This window comes from Amblyraja radiata, chromosome 8 (assembly GCF_010909765.2).
Source record: "Amblyraja radiata isolate CabotCenter1 chromosome 8, sAmbRad1.1.pri, whole genome shotgun sequence".
NCBI classification, from domain to species: Eukaryota; Metazoa; Chordata; class Chondrichthyes; order Rajiformes; family Rajidae; genus Amblyraja; species Amblyraja radiata.
Genome location: NC_045963.1, coordinates 30,547,022 through 30,566,785, shown reverse-complemented (window position 1 = coordinate 30,566,785; position 19,764 = coordinate 30,547,022). Strand labels below are relative to the sequence as shown.

General features: G+C 42.9%; 1 protein-coding gene across 4 annotated transcripts in view; it reads left to right on the top strand.

Annotated features, from left to right (window-relative positions):
• ppp1r21 (protein phosphatase 1 regulatory subunit 21) overlaps window positions 1–12,491 on the top strand; it is a 62,732-nt gene extending 50,241 nt beyond the window's left edge. For all 4 annotated transcript variants that reach the window (XM_033025487.1, XM_033025488.1, XM_033025490.1 and 1 more), the window contains 4 exons: window positions 2,577–2,675; window positions 7,010–7,138; window positions 11,767–11,920; window positions 11,988–12,491. In XM_033025487.1, coding sequence (XP_032881378.1) covers window positions 2,577–2,675; window positions 7,010–7,138; window positions 11,767–11,796 — 258 coding nt within the window. In that variant the 3' untranslated portion in view covers window positions 11,797–11,920; window positions 11,988–12,491. The remainder of the gene's footprint in view (window positions 1–2,576; window positions 2,676–7,009; window positions 7,139–11,766; window positions 11,921–11,987) is intronic.
• Window positions 12,492–19,764: the final 7,273 nt, after the last annotated feature.

The following is a 19,764-nucleotide window of genomic DNA, read 5'->3' as shown; positions in this document are numbered from 1 at the left end:
CCCGAATACTCGTGGTCTCAGCTAGGTCGCGGAAAAATTTGCAGCATGTTGAAAAAAAAAAAAATATATATATATCGATTTGAAATTTAATTACACACTGTAAAAATACAATCCACAGATAACCCACTGTTATACAATTCATGGCAACCATATAATTATAACCTGATATTCTATTTATGATGTGGACTGAGGGATAAACATTGTGCAGCACACTGGGAATATATATATATACTGGGAGTCTGGTTGATGGCGGAGCCCTCTGCTGCACTCCCACAACAAAGAAATGCTTAATGGATCTCTTTATTACATGGTTCAGGGTAGACTCGGCCCTAACATAATGTTTGGGACAAAGACCCATCATTTATTTATTTGCCTCTGTACTCTGCAATTTGAGATTTGTAATAGAAAAAAGCACATGTGGTTAAAGTGCACATTGTCAGATTTTAATAGGTCATTTTTAAAATATATTTTGGTTTCACCTTGTAGAGATTATAGCAGTGTTTATACATAGTCCCCCCCATTTCAGGGCACCATAATGTTTGGGACTCATGGCTTCACAGGCGTTTGTAATTGCTCAAGTATGTTTAATTGCCTCCTTAATGCAGGTATAAGAGAGCGCTCAGCACCTAGTCTTTCCCCCAGTCTTTCCATCACCTTTGGAAACTTTTATTGCTGTTTATCAAAATGAGGACCACCAAGTTGTGCAAGAAGCCATTATGAGACAGAGAAACAAGAATAAAACTGTTAATCAGTCAAACCTTAGGCTTACCAAAATCAACTGTTTAGAACATCATTAAGAAGAAAGAGAGCATTGGTGCGCTTACTAATCGCAAAGGGATTGGCAGGCCAAGGAAGACCTCCACAGCTGATGACAGAAGAATTCTCACTCTAATAAAGAAAAGCCCCCAACCTGTCCGACAGATCAGAAACATTCTTCAGGAGTTGGGTGTGGATTTGTAAATGACCACTGTCCGCAGAAGATTTCATGAACAGAAATACAGAGGCAAAATGCAAGATGCAAACCACTGGTTAGCTGCAAAAATAGAATGGCCAGGTTACAGTTTGCCAAGAACTACTTAAAAGAGCAACCACAGTTCTGGAAAAAGGTCTTGTGGACAGATGAGACGAAGATTAACATATCAGAGTGATGGCAAGAGCAAAGTATGGAGGAGAGAAGGAACTGCCCAAGATCCAAAGCATACCACCTCATCTGTGAAACACGGTGGTGGGGGTGTTATGGCCTGGGCATGTGTGGCTGCTGAAGGTACTGGCTCACTTATCTTCATTGATGACACAACTGCTGATGGCAGTAGCATAATGAATTCTGAAGTGTATACACACATCTTATCTGCTCAAGTTCAAACAAATGCCTCAAAACTCATTGGCAGGCGGTTCATTCTACAGCAAGACAATGGTCCCAAACATAAAGCTGAAGCAACAAAGCTTTTCAGAGTTTTTCAAAGCTAAAAAAATGGTTGATTCTTGAGTGGCCAAGTCAATCACCCGATCTGAACCCAATTGAGCATGCCTTTTATATGCTGAAGAGATAACTGAAGGGGACGAGCCCCCAAAATAAGCATAAGCTCAAGATGGCTGCAATACAGGCCTGGCAGAGTATCACCAGAGAAGACACCCAGTAACTGGTGATGTCCATGAATCGCAGACTTCAAGCACAAATTGCATGCTAAGGATATGCAACAAAATACTGAACATGACTACTTTCATTTACATGATATTGCTGTGTCCCAAACATTATGGTGCCCTGAAATGGGGGGACTATGTATAAACACGGCTGTAATTTCTTTACATGGTGAAACCAAAATGTATAAAAAATTGACTTTATTAAAATCTGACAATGTGCACTTTAACCACATGTGATGATATTCTATTACTAATCTCAAATTGTGGAGTGCAGAGGCAAATAAATAAATTATGGGTCTTTGTCCCAAACATTATGGAGGGCACTGTATGTAATGAAACCGAACTTCTTACTCGCAACAACAGGTTTGTTAGCAGTACTCGATAGGTAATAAAATAAAGAAATATTTAAAGTTCAAATTTAAAAAAGCATTCTCGTGCAAAAAAACAAAACAAAGCCTGAAGTCCATAGTGCAACCACGGCAGTTGTAGTTTGACTGGGTGGCAGAGGGAGTGTAAGCCAATGTTGGACACCAGCTGCTGATGCTTTGTGTCCATATCCTAAAGTCTCTCATCTCTAGTTTCTCTAATTACAAGTGCAATACCCCACAACCTCCATTTTAGCTTATTAATGCAGAGACATTTTGATGCTTGGGAGTGAAGCACAAACGGAGGAAACCAACAGCATTTTATTGCTGTGGGTGTCTATATCAGCAGAGAGCAGGGGATCCAGTCAGGATCCTGGCACACTGGTGCTTGGCCCAACTGGAAGTTTTTTGAAGTGTAGTAGGTTAGTTACCTCTTTGTCATTGGACTGCTAGACCCACAATTCTTAACCCAGAGCACCAACAGAACAACCCTGCACCCAGAACAACCGTGCAATTGACTGTGTGAACTTGAAAGCACTGATGCAGAACCAATCTCTTTTAAATTTATAGTGCCGAGCCCTTGCTAAACGCTTAGCACTTGCAGAGAGATCCAGAGAAACGCTCTCAGAAGAATTAAAAGTTGCCAATCACAACATTGTCCGTTTGCAGGTAAGAAAGCATGTGTATATTATGACTAAATATTTCCAACAGTAAGTGATCTTTGCACCTATTTGTTGCCTGTATGTGGATTGAAATGCAGGGCAATACATCTAATTGATAGTCTCCTCTGTTGTAACTATGATTCTATCATTTGGCACATGGAGCACATGCCAGCTCATTCTTGAGCATTCCCATCACCCTAAAGGGCCTGTCCCACTTTCAATTGACAATAGGTGCAGGAGTAGGCCATTTGGCCCTTCGAGCCAGCACCGCCATTCAATGTGATCATGGCTGATCATCCCCAATCAGTACCCCGTTCCTGCCTTCTCCCCATATCCCCTGACTCCGCTATTTTTAAGAGCCCTATCTCGCTCTCTCTTGAAAGCATCCAGAGAACCTGCCTACACCGCCCTCTGAGGCAGAGAATTCCACAGACCTTTCACGACCTAATTCACAACTTTTTTTACTCATGGACATTTTTCATCATGCTAGAAAAATGCCCCGACCTACTTGATGCCACGAGTACCTACAACTAGCATCATGACCTACCTACGACTTACCTACGACCTCCTATGACCTCGTGACGACCATGCTGCGAGTATGAGTCAAGGGCAAACTCGGCAAAGGTCGTGAATTAGGTCGTGAAAGTGGGACAGGTCCTTTATTCAGTAAGTCTCCACAATTTTGAACAATAGTATTCCAATTTGCCTGCCTGCTCCCCCATTTAATAAGATCATAACTGATCAGAATATAAACTCAATTTTGTATTCCTGCCCACCTCTTGTAGTCCTATACCCTCTTGCTTATCAAGAATCGATCTAATTCTGCTGAAAGCGCATACAAAGACTCTACTTCCATTACACTTTGAGGAAAAGAATTCCCATGGCACGGCAGTCTGAGAATTTTTTTTTACTTAAACATATGATCCTTAAACTTATCTTAAAAGTATGATCCTTAATTTTAAACGAGCTCTATAGTATATATAATGGAGTGACAAGAGACTGCAGGTGGTGTAATATGCAGCAAAATTCACTGTTGGAGTAACTCGATGGGTTAGGCAATATCTGTGGAGGCAGGATCGTTGAGACCATGCAACAGATTATTCTACCTCTCCCTCTGTTGCTATGATCTTCGCAAAGCCATCAAGAATGCCAAGAGACCATACTGGGTCAAACCTGAGCCCCAGTATAGTTATACGGACACCCGCAGACTGTGGTACGGCCAGAAAACTAAAGTGGCTGCAAAGCGAAGTCAGGCAACATCGCTGGTGATAGTGCGGCCCTACCTGATGAACTCGATGCTTTCTATGCTCTCTTTGAGAAGATGCCTATTGGGGCGAAAACATCTGTCCCGTCAGACTCGAGAGTGACGCTTCCCGGGGTCACGATTGCAAAAGTTGGATCAGCCTACCTGAGGTGGAACCCACGGAAAGCAACTGGTTCTGATATAGTCCCTGGCCGCATCCTTAGGAACTGCGCAGACCGACTAGCGGGAGAGTTCACTTTAATCTCTCCCTGCTCTGTTGTACCCATCTGCTTCAAGAAGACCACTGTCATCCCAGCGCTGAAGCAAAACAAATTCTCATGCCTTGATGACTATCGTACAGTGGCCTTGACTAACACCATCATGAAGTACTTTGAGAGGCTGATTATGGAATGCATTAAATCCAGCGTAGCAAGCAACTTTGATGCACTGCAGTTTGCTTATTGCCACAACAGGGGGTTGATGCCTTCTCCCTGGCCCTATACTCATCCTTGAAACACCTGGATAAGAGAGACACCTACTTCGGACTAGTATTCATAGTATACAGCTCTGCTTTCAATATCTTTATCCCACCCAAGCTTGTCTCCAAACTCATGGAACTTGGAGGTAGCACTCACCTCTGCAACTGTATCCTCGACTTTGTGACCAACAGACCACAATCAGTGAGGATAGGTGACAAATCATTCTCTACGACAACCCTCAACACCAGTGCTCTGCAAGGTGTGTTTTCAGCCCCCTCCTTTACTCATTGTACACCCACCACTGTGCAGCCAAATACAATTCCAATTCAATGTACAAATTCGTAGACAACACCGTGGTAGGCCGAATATCAAACAAAGAGGAGAAGAAGTACAGAAAGAGACTGAGGACCTTGTAGCCTGTTGCCAAGACAAGAACCTTTCCCTCAATGTTAGCAGGACAAAGGAAATTGTGATCAACTTCAGGAAGTATCTCTGTTTGCATTGATGGCGCTGAAGTAGAGATGGTTGGAAGCTTCAAGTTCTTAGGAGTAAATATCACCAGCAACTTTCCTGGGCCAGCCACATTGAAGCAATGGCCAAGAAAGCACATCATCGCCTCTACTTAGAAGGCGTAGGAAGTTTGACATGTCCCCAACAACTCGCCAACTTCTACAGATGCGACGTAGAAAGGATTTTATTGTGATGCATCACTGCTTGTTTTAGGAACAGCTCCATCCAAGACGGCAACAAATTGCAGAATTGTGGACTTATCCCAGACCATCACTCAAACCAACCTCCCTTCCATTGATTTCCTCTGCAATTCATGCTGCCTTGGCAAGGACAGGATGAGTCTCACCACGGTCACTCCCTCTTCTCCTCTCTGCCATCAGGCAAGAGCTGCAGAAGTGTGAAAATGCGCAACTCCTGATTCAGGAATGGTTTCTTCCCAGCTGTTAGGCAACTGAACCATCCTATCACCAACTAGAGAACATCCTGAGGTACCATCTACCTAATTGGAGACCCTCAAACTATCTTTCATTGGACTTTACTGGTATTTATCTCGCACTAAACCTTATTCCCATGATCCTGTAGCTGTACACCGTGGACAACTTGATTGTAATCATATATAGTCTTTTAGCTGACTGGATATCACATAACAAAAATGATTGTACCTTGGTGCTTGTGACAATAATAAACTAAACAAAGTATACACACTCAATCTTTTCCCTGTCTGTAACTACAATGTAATTAAATAAAAGGAGACTGTGTACCAGTTTTGGTCTAACTTCATTATTAATAAATAGCTTCCATTTATTCCAGGCCTCATTGTATCATTTTTTTTTAAGTATTCAAAAATTTGCTAACTGAACCCTACATAATTATTCTTGCACATTAATATTAATATTAGCATTTGTTCACCAAAGTGACCCAATGTCATATCTGGGCACTGCTTTAAAGACCAGAGCTCACTGGGAAATGGTCATCTGTTTACAGTTTACTGGCAATCTTCCTTAAAGTTCAATCTGCCTTCCCATGGAACAATTTCCATATATAGTCCCTTTTTGTCCTTGCATCAACAAAATCATGGAATCTTGTCTACCATATCTTTAAATATGATAAAACATGCTATTTACACGACAATTGCATGCATACATGCCCAAACCCGTACAACTAAATTATTCTTTATTTGCAATTTATCGCCACATTTTTTAATTTTGCATTGACTGGGTGCATATGCTGTAAATTATTCCATTTCCAACCAGCTTTTTCAGTCTGCCACATATTTTCAATAGAAAGTATAGAATTATTAGTTGAGCCAACATGAATTATCAATAGAATTATTTGAATTCAATATTCAAAAAGGAAATAATTGCCATGCAACTAAAATAATTGATTAAACCACCATTTTTCTTGGGAGGCTTTATTTGAGCTGGATTATTGAGGATTAAAAAGACAGGAATCACCAACATTTTAAGGAACCACATAACTCGTAAATTGTAGATGCTGGAAACAAACAGCAGGCAAGACTTTAACATCGCGGAGCTTGCGATCCCTTTGCCGGGGATCGAAGCTCCAACTGCGGGGCCTGTGGACTTTAACCTTGTGAAGCCTGCAGTCTCTGGTAAGAAGAGGCGGACTCGGGAGGTCCAAGCCGCGGAGAGAGTTTCAACCGCCCCAACGCGGTAGTTTCGATCACCCTGACGGGGGCTTCAATCGGCGACTGTCCCGACCGCGGGAGAACAAAGAGGAAGAAGATTGAACTTTATTGCCTTCCATCACAGTGAGGAATGTGGAATCCACTGTGGTGGCGGGGGGGTGGGGGAGTTTGCTGGATGAGAGTTAGTGACAGGTCAAACCCTGGCAAGTAATGGGGAATTTTTGATATATTAATCTCCTGGAAAGAATAATGCATGTGATGGAGAGTAAACCAAGATAAATTATGTTAGTTTTTTAAACAAGCTGACATTTTCACGGTGCTGCCTTTTCTGATTAAAATAATCTCCATGCACTATAAGATGATTCAAATAGATTCCGTTTATAATTAAACATGACTTTGCAGCTGCTGCAGAAGCGATCTTTGGGCACTACCGTGTATTTAATATCCACATTTTGATGTAGGATGAGCTGACTACAACAAAGAGAAGCTATGAAGATCAGTTGAGTATGATGAGTGATCATCTTTGCAGCATGAATGAGACTTTATCAAAACAAAGAGAAGAAATTGACTCCCTTCGAATGGGCACCAAGGTAAATACCTGCAAAAATGACCTGATCGTTTCTTTTTATAATGCTTTTGATCGTTGGAGCAACCTTTCAGTTAGTTTGTTCATTCATTGAATTGATTGATAAAGCATTGGGAAACTACAACATTGAGCCAACATGAACAATCTTCTTTGTACTTGCAAATAGAATACTTTATCAGCGAACAGCTAATAATGGCCTATTTCCTTTATCATCATTACTTTTTTGCATATCTTTCATTCATTTGTACTATATCTCTGTACACTGTCTATATCTCTCATTTCCCTTTCCCCTGACCTGTCTGAAGAAGGGTCTCAACCCAAAACGTCACAATTACTTCTCGCCAGAGATGTTGCTGTCCTGCTGAGTAACTCCAGCATTTTGTGTCTATCTTTGGTTTGAACCAGCATTTGCTGTTCCTTCCCACACAGTATTCTACATGTCTGCAGTTGAGGATTGTTTGTAATCAATGACATCAAACTCTTACCACAGAGATCTGGCTGAACATGTGCATGGTTCCTTGAAAGTGACAAACTAGGATCGTGTGGAGTAGTTGTTTGACATACTGGAGGCTTGTAGTACAAAAGTTGGTACATCATGATGCAGCTGTACGTCAAATTAGACCACATTTGGAATAATTTGTGCAGTTCTAGTCACCCAGCTATTGGAAGGAAATCATTAAGTTCGAAAGGATGTTACCTGGGCTTGTCGGCTTTAGTTACAGGAAGGGATTGGACAGGCTGGGACTTTTGGCTTTGTAGAGTAGGAGGCGAAGGGGGCGACCTTATTGCGGTGTACAAGATCATGAGGGACATGGATAAACACGCACAGTCCTTTCCCCAGGAAAGAGGATTCCAAAACCAGAAGGAATGGTACCCGGACGGGACGTCAAAGGACGAGAAGCCGAAGCCAAGAATTGGAAGCCAAGATACTGAACGGGCACGACGCCAAAAGGATATGAAGCCGAACGGACACCACGCCGATCGGACAAGATGCAGAACGGACGTGACGTCTCCAGGAATGGGATTTGTCCGAGACCTTGTCAGCGATTGGTCCAGACCCCCGCGTCCATCACATCACTGGCGGGGGAGGGGGGGGGGGGGGGGAGGGAGACTGGAGGGTGGGTGGGGGAGCTTGATTTTGCATTTGTAAAATGGTGGCAGTGACTCCAAGCTGCTGCGATTGCCACAGAGGCCTTTCCACGTCATGTTCGTTCCCCGTCAGATTTTAGGCTGAAAAACAATCTGATGCTGAACGCACATGAAACCAAAATGATAAATAGGTATGAAACTCTGAAGCACTTTAAAAAAATCTATATTTGCTGCAAGAATACACAAACAAATTTATTATTTAATATTTAAAAATGTAACAAAGTACAATTTAACTATTTTTAAATGTAACAAGGTACAACAATTTAACTATTGTAAAATGTAACAAGGTACAACAATTTAACTATTTATGAACTTCACATTGAAAAGCCTCTGTGGCAATCGCAGCAGCCTGGAGTCACTGCCACCATTTTACAAATGCAAGCTCAAGCTCACCCCCACCCTCCTGTCCCTCCCCCACCTTCCCGTCTCCCCCCGGCCAGTGATGTGATGGGACACGGGGGTATGGACCAATCGCTGACAAGGTCTCGGACAAATCCCGTCCCCGGAGACGTCATGTCCGTTCGGCGGCTTTTCGACGTCAGGTCCGTTCTGCGTCTTGTCCTTTCGGCGTGGTGTCCGTTCGGCTTCGTATCCTTTTGACGTGGTGTCCGTTCGGCTTCGTATCCTTTCGGCGTGGTGTCCGTTCGGTATCTTAGTTTTTCGGCGTGATGTTCATTTGGCATCTTGGCTTCCACTTCTTGGCTTCGGCTTCTCGAACTTCGACGTCCTGTCCGCACACGAGAAGGAATAGGCCTAAAGTGAGGGGAGAAATTTAAGAGAGACCTATGGTGCAACAAATTCACTCGGGTGTTTGTCCATAACTGGAATGAGCTACAGAAGAAGTAGATATAATTAATACTTCAAAAGACATATGGACAGATATGGATAGGAAGCATTTAGAAGGTTTTGGGTCAAATGCAAGCGAACAGTAGCCCAGTTTGCTCAACATGGACAAGATTGGCAAAAGGGCCTGTTTCCATGCTATACAGCTTTTACTCTGGCTCCTTATAAAATTAATTGCCTAAATTTAGAATACTGTTATGGCCCCCAGTCCTCTTGAGAGTGTGAGAAGCCCTTTTACCAGCACTAATCTAATGATGTGTTTTCTGCCCACCTCTGATCTCTATTCGCATCTCCAAATTGCTTGTGTGTACTTTGTCCATTATCCCTTATGAAGAATACAGTCTAAAGATAGAAACAAAGTGCTAGAGTAACTCAGCTGGTCAAGCAGCATCTCTGGAGAAAAAGAATGGGTGATGTTTCGGGTGAGGACCATTCTTCAGAAGGACGAAGGTTCCCAACCCGAAACCTCACCAATCCCTGCCTGACCCGCTGAGTTACTCCAGCACTTCGTGTCTATCTTTGGTGTAAACCAGCATCTGCAATTCCATGTTTCTACAAGGCTGATGAATTGGTGCTTAACTTTTGAAAAGCATGTGGACTGGGAGAAGTTTATGGTCTGAGAGCCAGTTAGAATCAATTTCAAATTTAATGCTGTTTTTGAAATAGATCTCTCGCAGAAAAGATAGCATACAGATGGATGACTCTTGCCATGTACGTGCATCAAAGGAAGACCAAGAGAAAGGGGAAATGTAGAGAAGTGGGAATTTTTCACAAGCAAATTCTTGGAGAGGGGAAAAAGTCAAGTTGACAATTTTTTTGTTTTGGCGTGCGTGTGAGTGTTCTGCATTTTCAATGTGCGCAGCTGAAAGTCTGGTCTTTTTACTCGCATGGAAAGGAAAAGTCCATGGAGAATTTGAATATTTGATTGACAATGAAACTAAAACGCATAACATTGTAGATGATTGATCAAGCAGCTAAACAATGTTTACACAATCTGATGGTAATCAACAGATTTTGATTTAATTCATTTGGAGGTTAGCTCCCATTTTCTCTTCCATTTGGTTAAAATATTCAAACATAGGTCTATTTCTTTGAATGGGCTTGCATTAATTATTACTTAGCATTGTACCCTTCAACTAAAAGTTAGGTAACACGAGGTCATGAAATCTTAGTCAAGAACACTAGGAAATAGAAGTAGATCACAGGCGCCTCAAGCCTGCCCTTTCAATATGATCATGGCTAATCTATGTCCTCAACTCCTTCTGTGCCTGTTCACTGTAACCCTTAATTCCTTGATCTTTCAAATATTTATCTATTTCCACCATGAAAGTATCTCATGATTTGGCCTCTTCCACCCTTGGGGTGGGAGTGCAGAATATTAGAGATTCACCACTCTCGGAGAGGAGAATTGTTGCACACCTTTTTTTAAAGAACCAGCCTCTTAGTAAGAAATAAGAACTATGACTCTATATCTACCCTGTCGAGCCCCTTTAGGATTTGATACAAATAAGGTCACCCCTTATTCCTTTGAACTCCAAGGACCCAGGCTGCCTAGCCTCTCTTGATATGAAATGTCAATTATTACTTTCTTGTACCTTCTATAGCCAGCAGTAAAGAAATCTATGGATGAGTCAGCACCTAACAACTAGTCAGTGGTATTGCCATACGAGTTGGGAATTGGTGAATGGCGCAGATATTTGTGTAAAGGGGGAAGAGGAGAAAATGTACAAACAAAGTGCATTATTTTATTCTCGTCTTTGATCAGACTTTCAAAATGCGCAAATTATTATTTTCGCTTGGGCAGCTTACAATCCATTGGCATGGTTCGTTTGGGCAGCTTACAACCCAGCGGTATGAATATTGATTTCTCTAACTTCAAGTAACCCTTGCAACCCTCTCTGCCCCTCCCCCACCCAAGTCATTGTACTAACTTCAGTGTTGAGTCTCATTGTAACTCGTTCTTACCTATAACACAGCTAACAATAGCCTGTCTCCTTTATCATTGTTACTTTTTTTGTATCTTTCATTTGTTCTATTTCTCTCTCTCTCTCTATATATCACCGCCTATATCTCTCGTTTCCCTTTCCTCTGATTCTCAGTCTGAAGAAGGGTCTCGACCCGAAACGTCACCCATTCCTTTCTCTCTAGAGATGCTGTCTGACCCGCTGAAGGGCCTGTCCCACTTACGCAATTCTTTTCGGCGACTTGCCGGCACCCGTCAGTCGCAGCAGGTTGCTGAAAATCTTCAACATGTTGAAAATCCAGCAACATGATGCCTGTATGGTCGTGAGTAGTGGCCCAAAGAGTCATACCTTTTTCTGGTCGCCGCTGGATTTTCAACATGTTGAAGATTTTTGGCAACCTGCAGCGACTATGACGCCGAAAAAATAGCGTAAGTGGGACAGGCCCTTCAGTAACTCCAGCTTTTTGAGTCTATCTTTGGTTTAAACCAGCATTTGCAGTTCCTTCCTACACAAGTATTGTTATTTGTTCTGCTACTATTTTGTTTTCATCCAACTGATATTAGAAAGATATGTTATTTGATGGATATAACCAATACCCCGATATAATGAAATGATGCCGGCGATCAAAGTTCCAATCATATTGATCAACCATTTGGTTGTTTCTTCTTTCCTGAAGGGTAATGCTAAGAAAAACAGAAGTCGATAACATCCAAAGCACCATTCAGTTGGAGGCCCGTGCACAAAAGATGCAACCACTGTTTTCTGCAGTAATGATTCATGCCAAATGAAGAATAGTATCACAGTTCATTCTGGAAGAATAGATGTGAAATAATAATAATACATTTTATTTAATGGGCGCCTTTCATACATCTCAAGGACACCTTACATAGTAATCGGAATAGTGGAAATGTAGAGCTGAGAAATCAAAAGAAAATTATACCTGAAGGGATTTTTTGTATAATTCCCTAACATTGTATGAACATATTCTGACACTTCAAACATATCCAAAAATAATGTACCTATGAAATTTCCATTCAATATGTAATTTGTAACAATTGCTTTTAAATCATTTTACTTGTGTAAATCCATAAAGATGGTTTTGTACATTGAATTATGTGACAATGTGTGATAATTGTGTAACTATTTCCTAAATGAAAAAATACAGCACATTGTTCCTGGCAAGTGTTTTGATTTCTTAAAATGTGGAGAGCAATTCTAACATCCATTTTACTCCTGCTTTTCACCCTCCGTGTTGATAGTCTGCTCATCTTGCTTCATTTTTTTTCACCAAACAACATTGTTATGTTATTTCGTCCCCCCAGAAAATATGAGTGCAGAAATCTATTCACTGAAATGTATGTTAATGGAGAAGTAATCAATAAAAAAGAACACTGCACTGCACACTTGGAGTGTTTTATGTTATTATGCAATTGAAATAACAGGTTTGCCATTTCTTATCTTGATTTAGAAAAAAATCCATGCAACATCTCTTCACAGGTTCTTCATGCAAAGCACTTTGAGACTTGTAGTGAAGTACTTTTGAAGTATAATCACTGTTAGGTACAAATCTCAATCAATGTGAACACATCATTCCCACAAACACTGTCATACTGATTAGCTAATCTTTTGTGGTGTTGATTTTGATCTTTGCAGCAAGATTTATTGTCATAGTCCTGCGGCATGAACACAGGATCTTTGGCACACTAAGTCAGGTGTCATCTAGTTTATTGTCATATGCACATCTAAGGTGAGGTACATGTGCAATAAATCTCACTTACAGCAGCTTCACAGGCACATGGACTCAGACAAAAACACAAATACAAATTATACAGATTATACATAAATTACACAAATTTCTTAAAGACGGTAAAAAACCATAGTTAAAAATATAACAAATCCATGATAAATTAAAAATAAATTGGATAGTTATATGGATGGGAAAGGAATGGAGGGTTATGGTCTGAGCGCAGGTATATGGGACTAGGGGAGACTATGTGTTCGGCACGGACTAGAGGGGTCGAGATGGCCTGTTTCCGTGCTGTAATTGTTATATGGTTATATGGTTATGATGGTACAAGAGGTGGACCATAGTTTGGAACTCGTTGAGGTAGGTTTAGGGTTATGTAGGTCGGTTCAAGAATCTGATAGGAAAGTGGCTGCTCCTGAACCTGGTGGTGTGGGGACTTCTGGATTTTATATCTCCTGCTCGATGGCAGCAGTGAGGAGAGGGCAGGGCCTAGATTGTGGGGATCTTTGAAATATGCCGCTGCCTTGAGGCACGCTTCATGCAGATGGTTTTGATTGAGGGGAGGGCTATGCTTGTGATGGACCAGGCTGAGTCCACCATCTTCTGCAGCCACATACATTCCTCTGTTGGAATTGCTGTACCAGGCCATGATGCAAGTCAGGATATTTTCTACAGAACGTTGGTAAAAACTTGTTAAGAGTTTTTGGAGATATACTGAATTTCTAATCTTCGAAAAAGTAGAGATGCTGGCACGCCCCCTTCAAGATTGCTGGATCCAGGATGAGTCATCCAATATGGTCACCTGACTTTCCCATTCCAAAGTTAATTTAGTTCAGTTTAGACATACAAAATCAATGATTAGTGCTTTTGTCTTGTTGATGCTGAGCAAGACAATGCTATGGGACTTCTCAACCAAATGTTCTATCTCTCCTGTACACTGACTCATCAACATTGGTGATTCAGTCAACTCCAGTGGTATCATTGGCAAATTTATAGATAGCATTCGAGCTGTACAGCTACATAGTTATGGGTGTAAAGAATGTAGAGCAGGGGTCTAATCACAGCCTTCAGGTGCACCTGTGTTGATGGTCAATAAGGGAGAGATGTTACTAATCAGCACTGATTGAGGTTTCCAATAACAAAATCAAGGATCCAGTTGCAAAGGAAGGCACTGATCCTGGAGATCGGTGATGATTTTGGAAGGAATGATAGTGTTGTAGTCAAATAGCAGCCTGTCTTTAAAAATGTGCAGGTATGCATTTTTAATAAATGTATCAATTGAGAGTTTGGATGTCACTGCAGAAATAATACCTCTCGTCTCAAGGAGACTAGAAGGAGAGAAAATCAAATTTGTGAATGATGGTTTCCAATTAAAAGCAAAAGGATGGAAATATGTTTCTTGTCAATCAGCGTGGGGGGAGGGGCGAGAACAAAGGGGGATCTGTGTCGTGAAGGTACTTCTGTTAACAAAGGGGGACCCGGCATGGGGAGGAGGATGACGAGAACAAAGAGGGTCCATTGGGGACTAAATGGATTACTTTGTAACTGCTGGCGCCCTATATGTGATGAATGTTTGCATTGTGTATGCAAAACGAATCTCGCTGTGACATGTCACGTGATCTTACATTAGAATTAGAATTAGAATTAGATCCTTTATTTGTCAATCAGACCTTACGGTCTGAACGAAATGTCGTTACCTGCAGCCATACATACAATAATAAACAACAGAACAGACAGTAAACATAAATTAACATCCACCACGGTGAGTCCACCAAACACTTCCTCACTGTGATGGAGGCAAAAATCTTAGGGCTGCTGTCTCTTCCCTCCTCTTCTCCCTCTGCGCTGAGGCGATACCCCACCGGGCGATGGTAAGTCAGTCCCGCGGCTCACCGAGCTCCGCGAACGGGCCGGTTCAAACTCCGCGGCCCGGGGGTGGTCGAAGCTGCCGCCCTCCAGTCCAGCGGACGCAGCTTTTGACGATGTCGTCCACTGGCCCGCGGCCGAACCCCGGACTCAGGCTGCCGCCGTCAGAATGCCGTCTCAGCCACCGGAGCACCGGTCCAGCCCCGAGCGGGTCGCCCTCACGTGAGCGCCGTTCCACCCTCAAGCCAGGCCGCCCTCACGGGAGCGTCTCAGCCCCGCGCTAGGCCGCCCTCACGGGAGTGCCGTTACCCTCGAGCTGGGCCGCCCTCACGGGAGCGTCTCAGCCCCTCACGGGAGCGCCGTTACCCTCGAGCTGGGCCAAATTCACGGGAGCGCCATTACCCTCGAGCCAGGCCGCCCTCACGGGAGCACCGTTACCCTCGAGCTGGGCCGCCCTCACGGGAGCGCCGTTACCCTCGAGCCGGGCCGCCCTCACTGGAGCGCCGTTACCCTCGAGCCGGGCCGCCCTCACGGGAGCGTCTCAGCCCCTCACGGGAGCGCCGTTCCAGCCCCGAACCGGGCCGCCCTCACGGGAGCGAGCCCAGGGCGAGTCCTGACAGGCTCTGCCTCCGGAGCCTCGAGGTCGCCAGCTCCGCCATTAGGCCTCAGCGCAGACGGAGGCAGAGAAGGTGGATACGACAAGAAAGTCGCACTCCCCCGAAGGGAGAGACAGAAAGCCCTGTTTCAACACCCCCCCCCCCACACATAACACAAACCTGAAAACCAAAAACTTAACTAAACAAAAAAACAACACAAAAAAGTAAAACAAACGGACTGCAGGCGAGCTGTAGCCGTTCACCAGCGCCGCCACTTCCGGAAGCTTATTTCATTTATTCATTCATCTGGGGTAACATTTCATTAGTTAGAGCAACACAACTTTGCACCAAATGTCTTTATTAATGTGATTGTCAACTAGTGAGGCTGGTTCATGTTTTTGTACCTTCACTTTTGTTGCCTCACTTAAATGATTAGTAAAGTATTAAATAAAAATGAGTGTAATTCATTCGTACTCAGAGAATAGAAAGGAGATTGATCGACTGACCAAATGGTACCAGCACAACAACCTTGCTCTTAATGTCAGTAAGACCAAGGAACTGATTGTGGACTTGTGGAAGATGAAGGATGAGGACTCACGGCTCTGTCTATATCGACGGGACAATGGTTGTGAGTCAAACGCTTCACATTCCTGGGTATATATACTATGTTTACATATTGCTGCTGCAAGTACAAATTTCATTATTTTGTTTGGGACGTGACAATAAAACACTCTTGACTTTGATTTCCTAGATTATTCTGCTATCACAAGGGATTTAATCTAGACCACACTCTAGGTATCAACTGCCTTGATTCTCTTCATCACCTTAAGGTAATCCACTCCAGTCTACGATGCCTATTGCCAACCATTGCTGATATTAACTATGATTTAAAGATGTGGTTTAATGTACTGGCAGCTTTAGTTTAACCCTTCTGCTGTAGTTCTTGAACGGAAACCCACTTTCTCTGGTGCATTGGTGCATTTTTCTGCTGTTTTTTTAATCTTAATGTGACCTCCATCTTTGTCACCACTCTGTCATTATTTCCTGTTAGTTTATTGATTCCAGTGCCAAGTTTTGTGAGGGCACAGATTTGTCTCCCCACTGGGAAGTTTCTCTTTCTGCTCCAGTAGCTTTGATCCATTTCTCTTGCTTCCCATCTGCTCGGTGTTTTGCTCCTTTGTCACAGAATGAGTTTACTTCCCCTAAGAGCTGAGAGCATGCGTGCAGCTTCATCAACCATGTCTCACCATCAGCTCTTACTTTAAACCTTTTGGACTGCATGTTCTGGAATCATCTACCAATGCCTCTCCAGTTTACCATTTTTTCCTTAAAAGACAAATTCTTGGCCCAGTGGCACAGCTGGTAGAGCTGCTGTCTCACAGCACCAGAGACTCTCATTCAACCCTCATCTTGGGTGCTGTCTGTGTGGCGTTTGTATGTTCTCTCTGTGACCGTGTGGGTTTCCTCCGAGTGCTCTGGTTTCCTCCCGTGTCCCAAAGATATGTTGGTTTGTATGTTAATTGGCCTCTATAAATTGTACATAGTTTGTAGGAAGTGGAAACGAAAGTGGAATAACGTAGAACTAGTGTGAACGGGTGATCGATGACTGGCATGGACTTGGTGGGCTGAAGAGCCTGTTTCCATGCAATGTCTTTCAATTGATCAATCACTTAATCAAACTTTTGTACTCCCAATCAAAATTTCCTTTTCACTATTTCAGATTACTCTTGTGAATTACCCTTTTATTCATATATCAATGGTGTTCTATCAATGTATGTTATTGACTTTAGTTGAATTTATTGTCACATATACTAAGGTAAAAGTGAAAAGATTTGTGTTGCATGCTATCCAGTCAGCGGAAAGACTATACATGATTACAATCGAGCTGAACACAATGTACAAGATACAAGGTAAAGTCTGATTAAAGATAGTCTGGGGGTCTCCGATGAGGTGGGTAGTAGCTCAGGACTGCTCTCTAGTTGGTGAAAGGATGGTTCAGTAACCTGTTGACAGCTGGGCAGAAACTGTCCCTGAATCTGGAGGTGTGCGTTTTCCCACTTCTATACCTCTTGCCTGCTGGGAGAGGGGAGAAGAGGGAGTGACTGCAGTGAGACTCGTCCTTGATTATGCTGGTGGCCTTGCCGAGGCAGCGTGAAGTGTAGATGGAGTCAATGGCAGGGAGGTTGGTATGTGTTCTGGGCTGCGTCCACAACTGAAGGAGAGAAAATATAAAATTTGTGAATGATGGCTTCCAATTAAAAGCAAAAGGGTTGAAATATGCATCTTGTCAATCGTCCTCAGGTTGAAAATGTTATTTGCATAATCCAACAAATTTTTTAAATGTCTGTGTATACAAACATAAGTTTGATCACTTTTCTTTGCTATATACAAAGTTGGCAAGATTCCAGAATGATACCACTAGACAAAATTCCCCTTCTCATGCCAGGGCTGACCAATTTGTGCCAGCTGTTTTATATAAAATACATAGTTGCAAAATTATTATTACTAGACTATACTTTTCATAAATTTGTATAATTTAGTACAGTTTAAGGTGATACACTATTCTACAGTGATTCAGACATGAACCCTTCTTTGACGTAGATGACTGAGCTGTTCCTGCTCCCCTGGACACTGTTGGATATGTTGTAATTGGCCTCAATATCCCTTAGCTTGCAAGTGGAAAATTTTAGGCTCGTCTCTCATGACTACTCTAATGAGAATTGTATAGTTCTTGGCTATACTTCAGGTGCTTTTTATATATTGACCAAAACATTTTAACTTTAATGCCGCAGCATACTACTGTTAAACGCCAGAATATTCAAATGTCAAATAGAGGATTTCAGTATTTTTTCACCAAGTAAATTATATGGGCATGGTGAAATTTTTTAACTCCGTCTACATTTAGTGTAGGTAGACACAAAATGCTGGAGTCACTCAGCAGGACAGGCAGCATCTCTGGATAGGAATGGGTGATGTTTTGGGTCGGGTAATCATGTCTCATCATTGACAGATATCTCCCACAATTGCCTGGTATGATGGTGGCGCAGCAGGCAACTGATAGTCATAGAGTTATACAGCAGGGAACCAGGCCCTTCAGCCCTGCTCTTCCATACTGCCCAGGGTTTACAATCGTGCAAGTCCCATTAACCTGCTTTTGGCCCATATTGCTCTAAACTTTTCCTATCCATGTACCTGACTGAATTTCTTTTAAACGATGCCTTTGTACCTGGCTCCACAGCTTCCTCTGGCAGCTCTTTCTCCTCTCACCTTAATGCTATGCCTTCTGGTGCTGGACTCATCCGCTCCAGTTAAAAGACCATGACAATTTAACCTATGGTGTGGCACAGTGGCGCAGCGGTAGATTTGCTGCCTTAAAGCGCCACTGAGTTCAATCCTGACTACGGGTGCTGTCTGTACAGAGTTTGTACGTTCTCCACATGACCTGCGTGGGTTTTCTCCGGGATCTCCGGTTTCCTCCTGCATTCCCAAGGCATACAGGTTTGTAGGTTAATTGGCTTGGTATAATTGTAAATTGTCCCTAGTGTGTACGGATAGTGTTAGTGTGCGGAGATCGCTAGTCAGCACGGATTTAGTGGGCCGAAGGGCCTGTTTCCAAGCTGTATCTCTAAAATAAATTACGCTGCTCATGGATCTATATACCTCTATGAGGTCTCCCCTCAGCCTCCAATGCTCCAGGGAACTCCAACAGCACACCCATGCCTGTAGCCTCCACCACCAAATAGGACCATGGCAAAAAGTGCATGGGAACTCCAGTAGCAGCAGGTGCACCTACAGGTTGCATACGATCCTGACTTTGAAATATATTGCTAGACTTTCAATGTTGCTGTGTCTAAATCCTGGAACTAGCTGTCAAATGGCAATATGGAAGTACCTTGAGCAGAAAACTTGCAATGGTTCAAAAACAGAGCTCGCCACTAAAAGTGATCAAGGCTGAGAGATAAATGGCTGCGAACGGCGCACACGTCCCCCCCCCCCCCCCAAAAAAAGGACCTGGGATTGATTCTGATCTTGGGTGCTATCTGTGTGGAGTTTGCACGTTTGCCCCTTAACCACATTCCGGTTTCCTCTCACTTCCCAAAGACTTGCGGGTTTGTATGTTAATTGGCCTCTGTAAGGTGCCCCCTGGTGTGTAGTGGGATAACTAGTGTGAACGGGTGATCAATGGTCAACATGGACTCGCTGGGCCGAAGGGTCAGTTTCCCTGCTTCATCTCCAAACCTAAACCGAACTGTGTAGGAAATGGAATGGAAGACCCTTCTTCAGACAGAAGGGTCCTGACCCAAATTTTGTACGTCCATTTCCTCCAATAATGTTGCCTGATTCAAGTTCCTCCAGCACTTTGTGTTTTACCTGTGGAAGATGGTGTTGTGTCCAATTTTGAAGTCTTGTGGACGAATGATTTATAGGTACTTGCTTCCTAACCAAATAGATGACAATTTGCCTC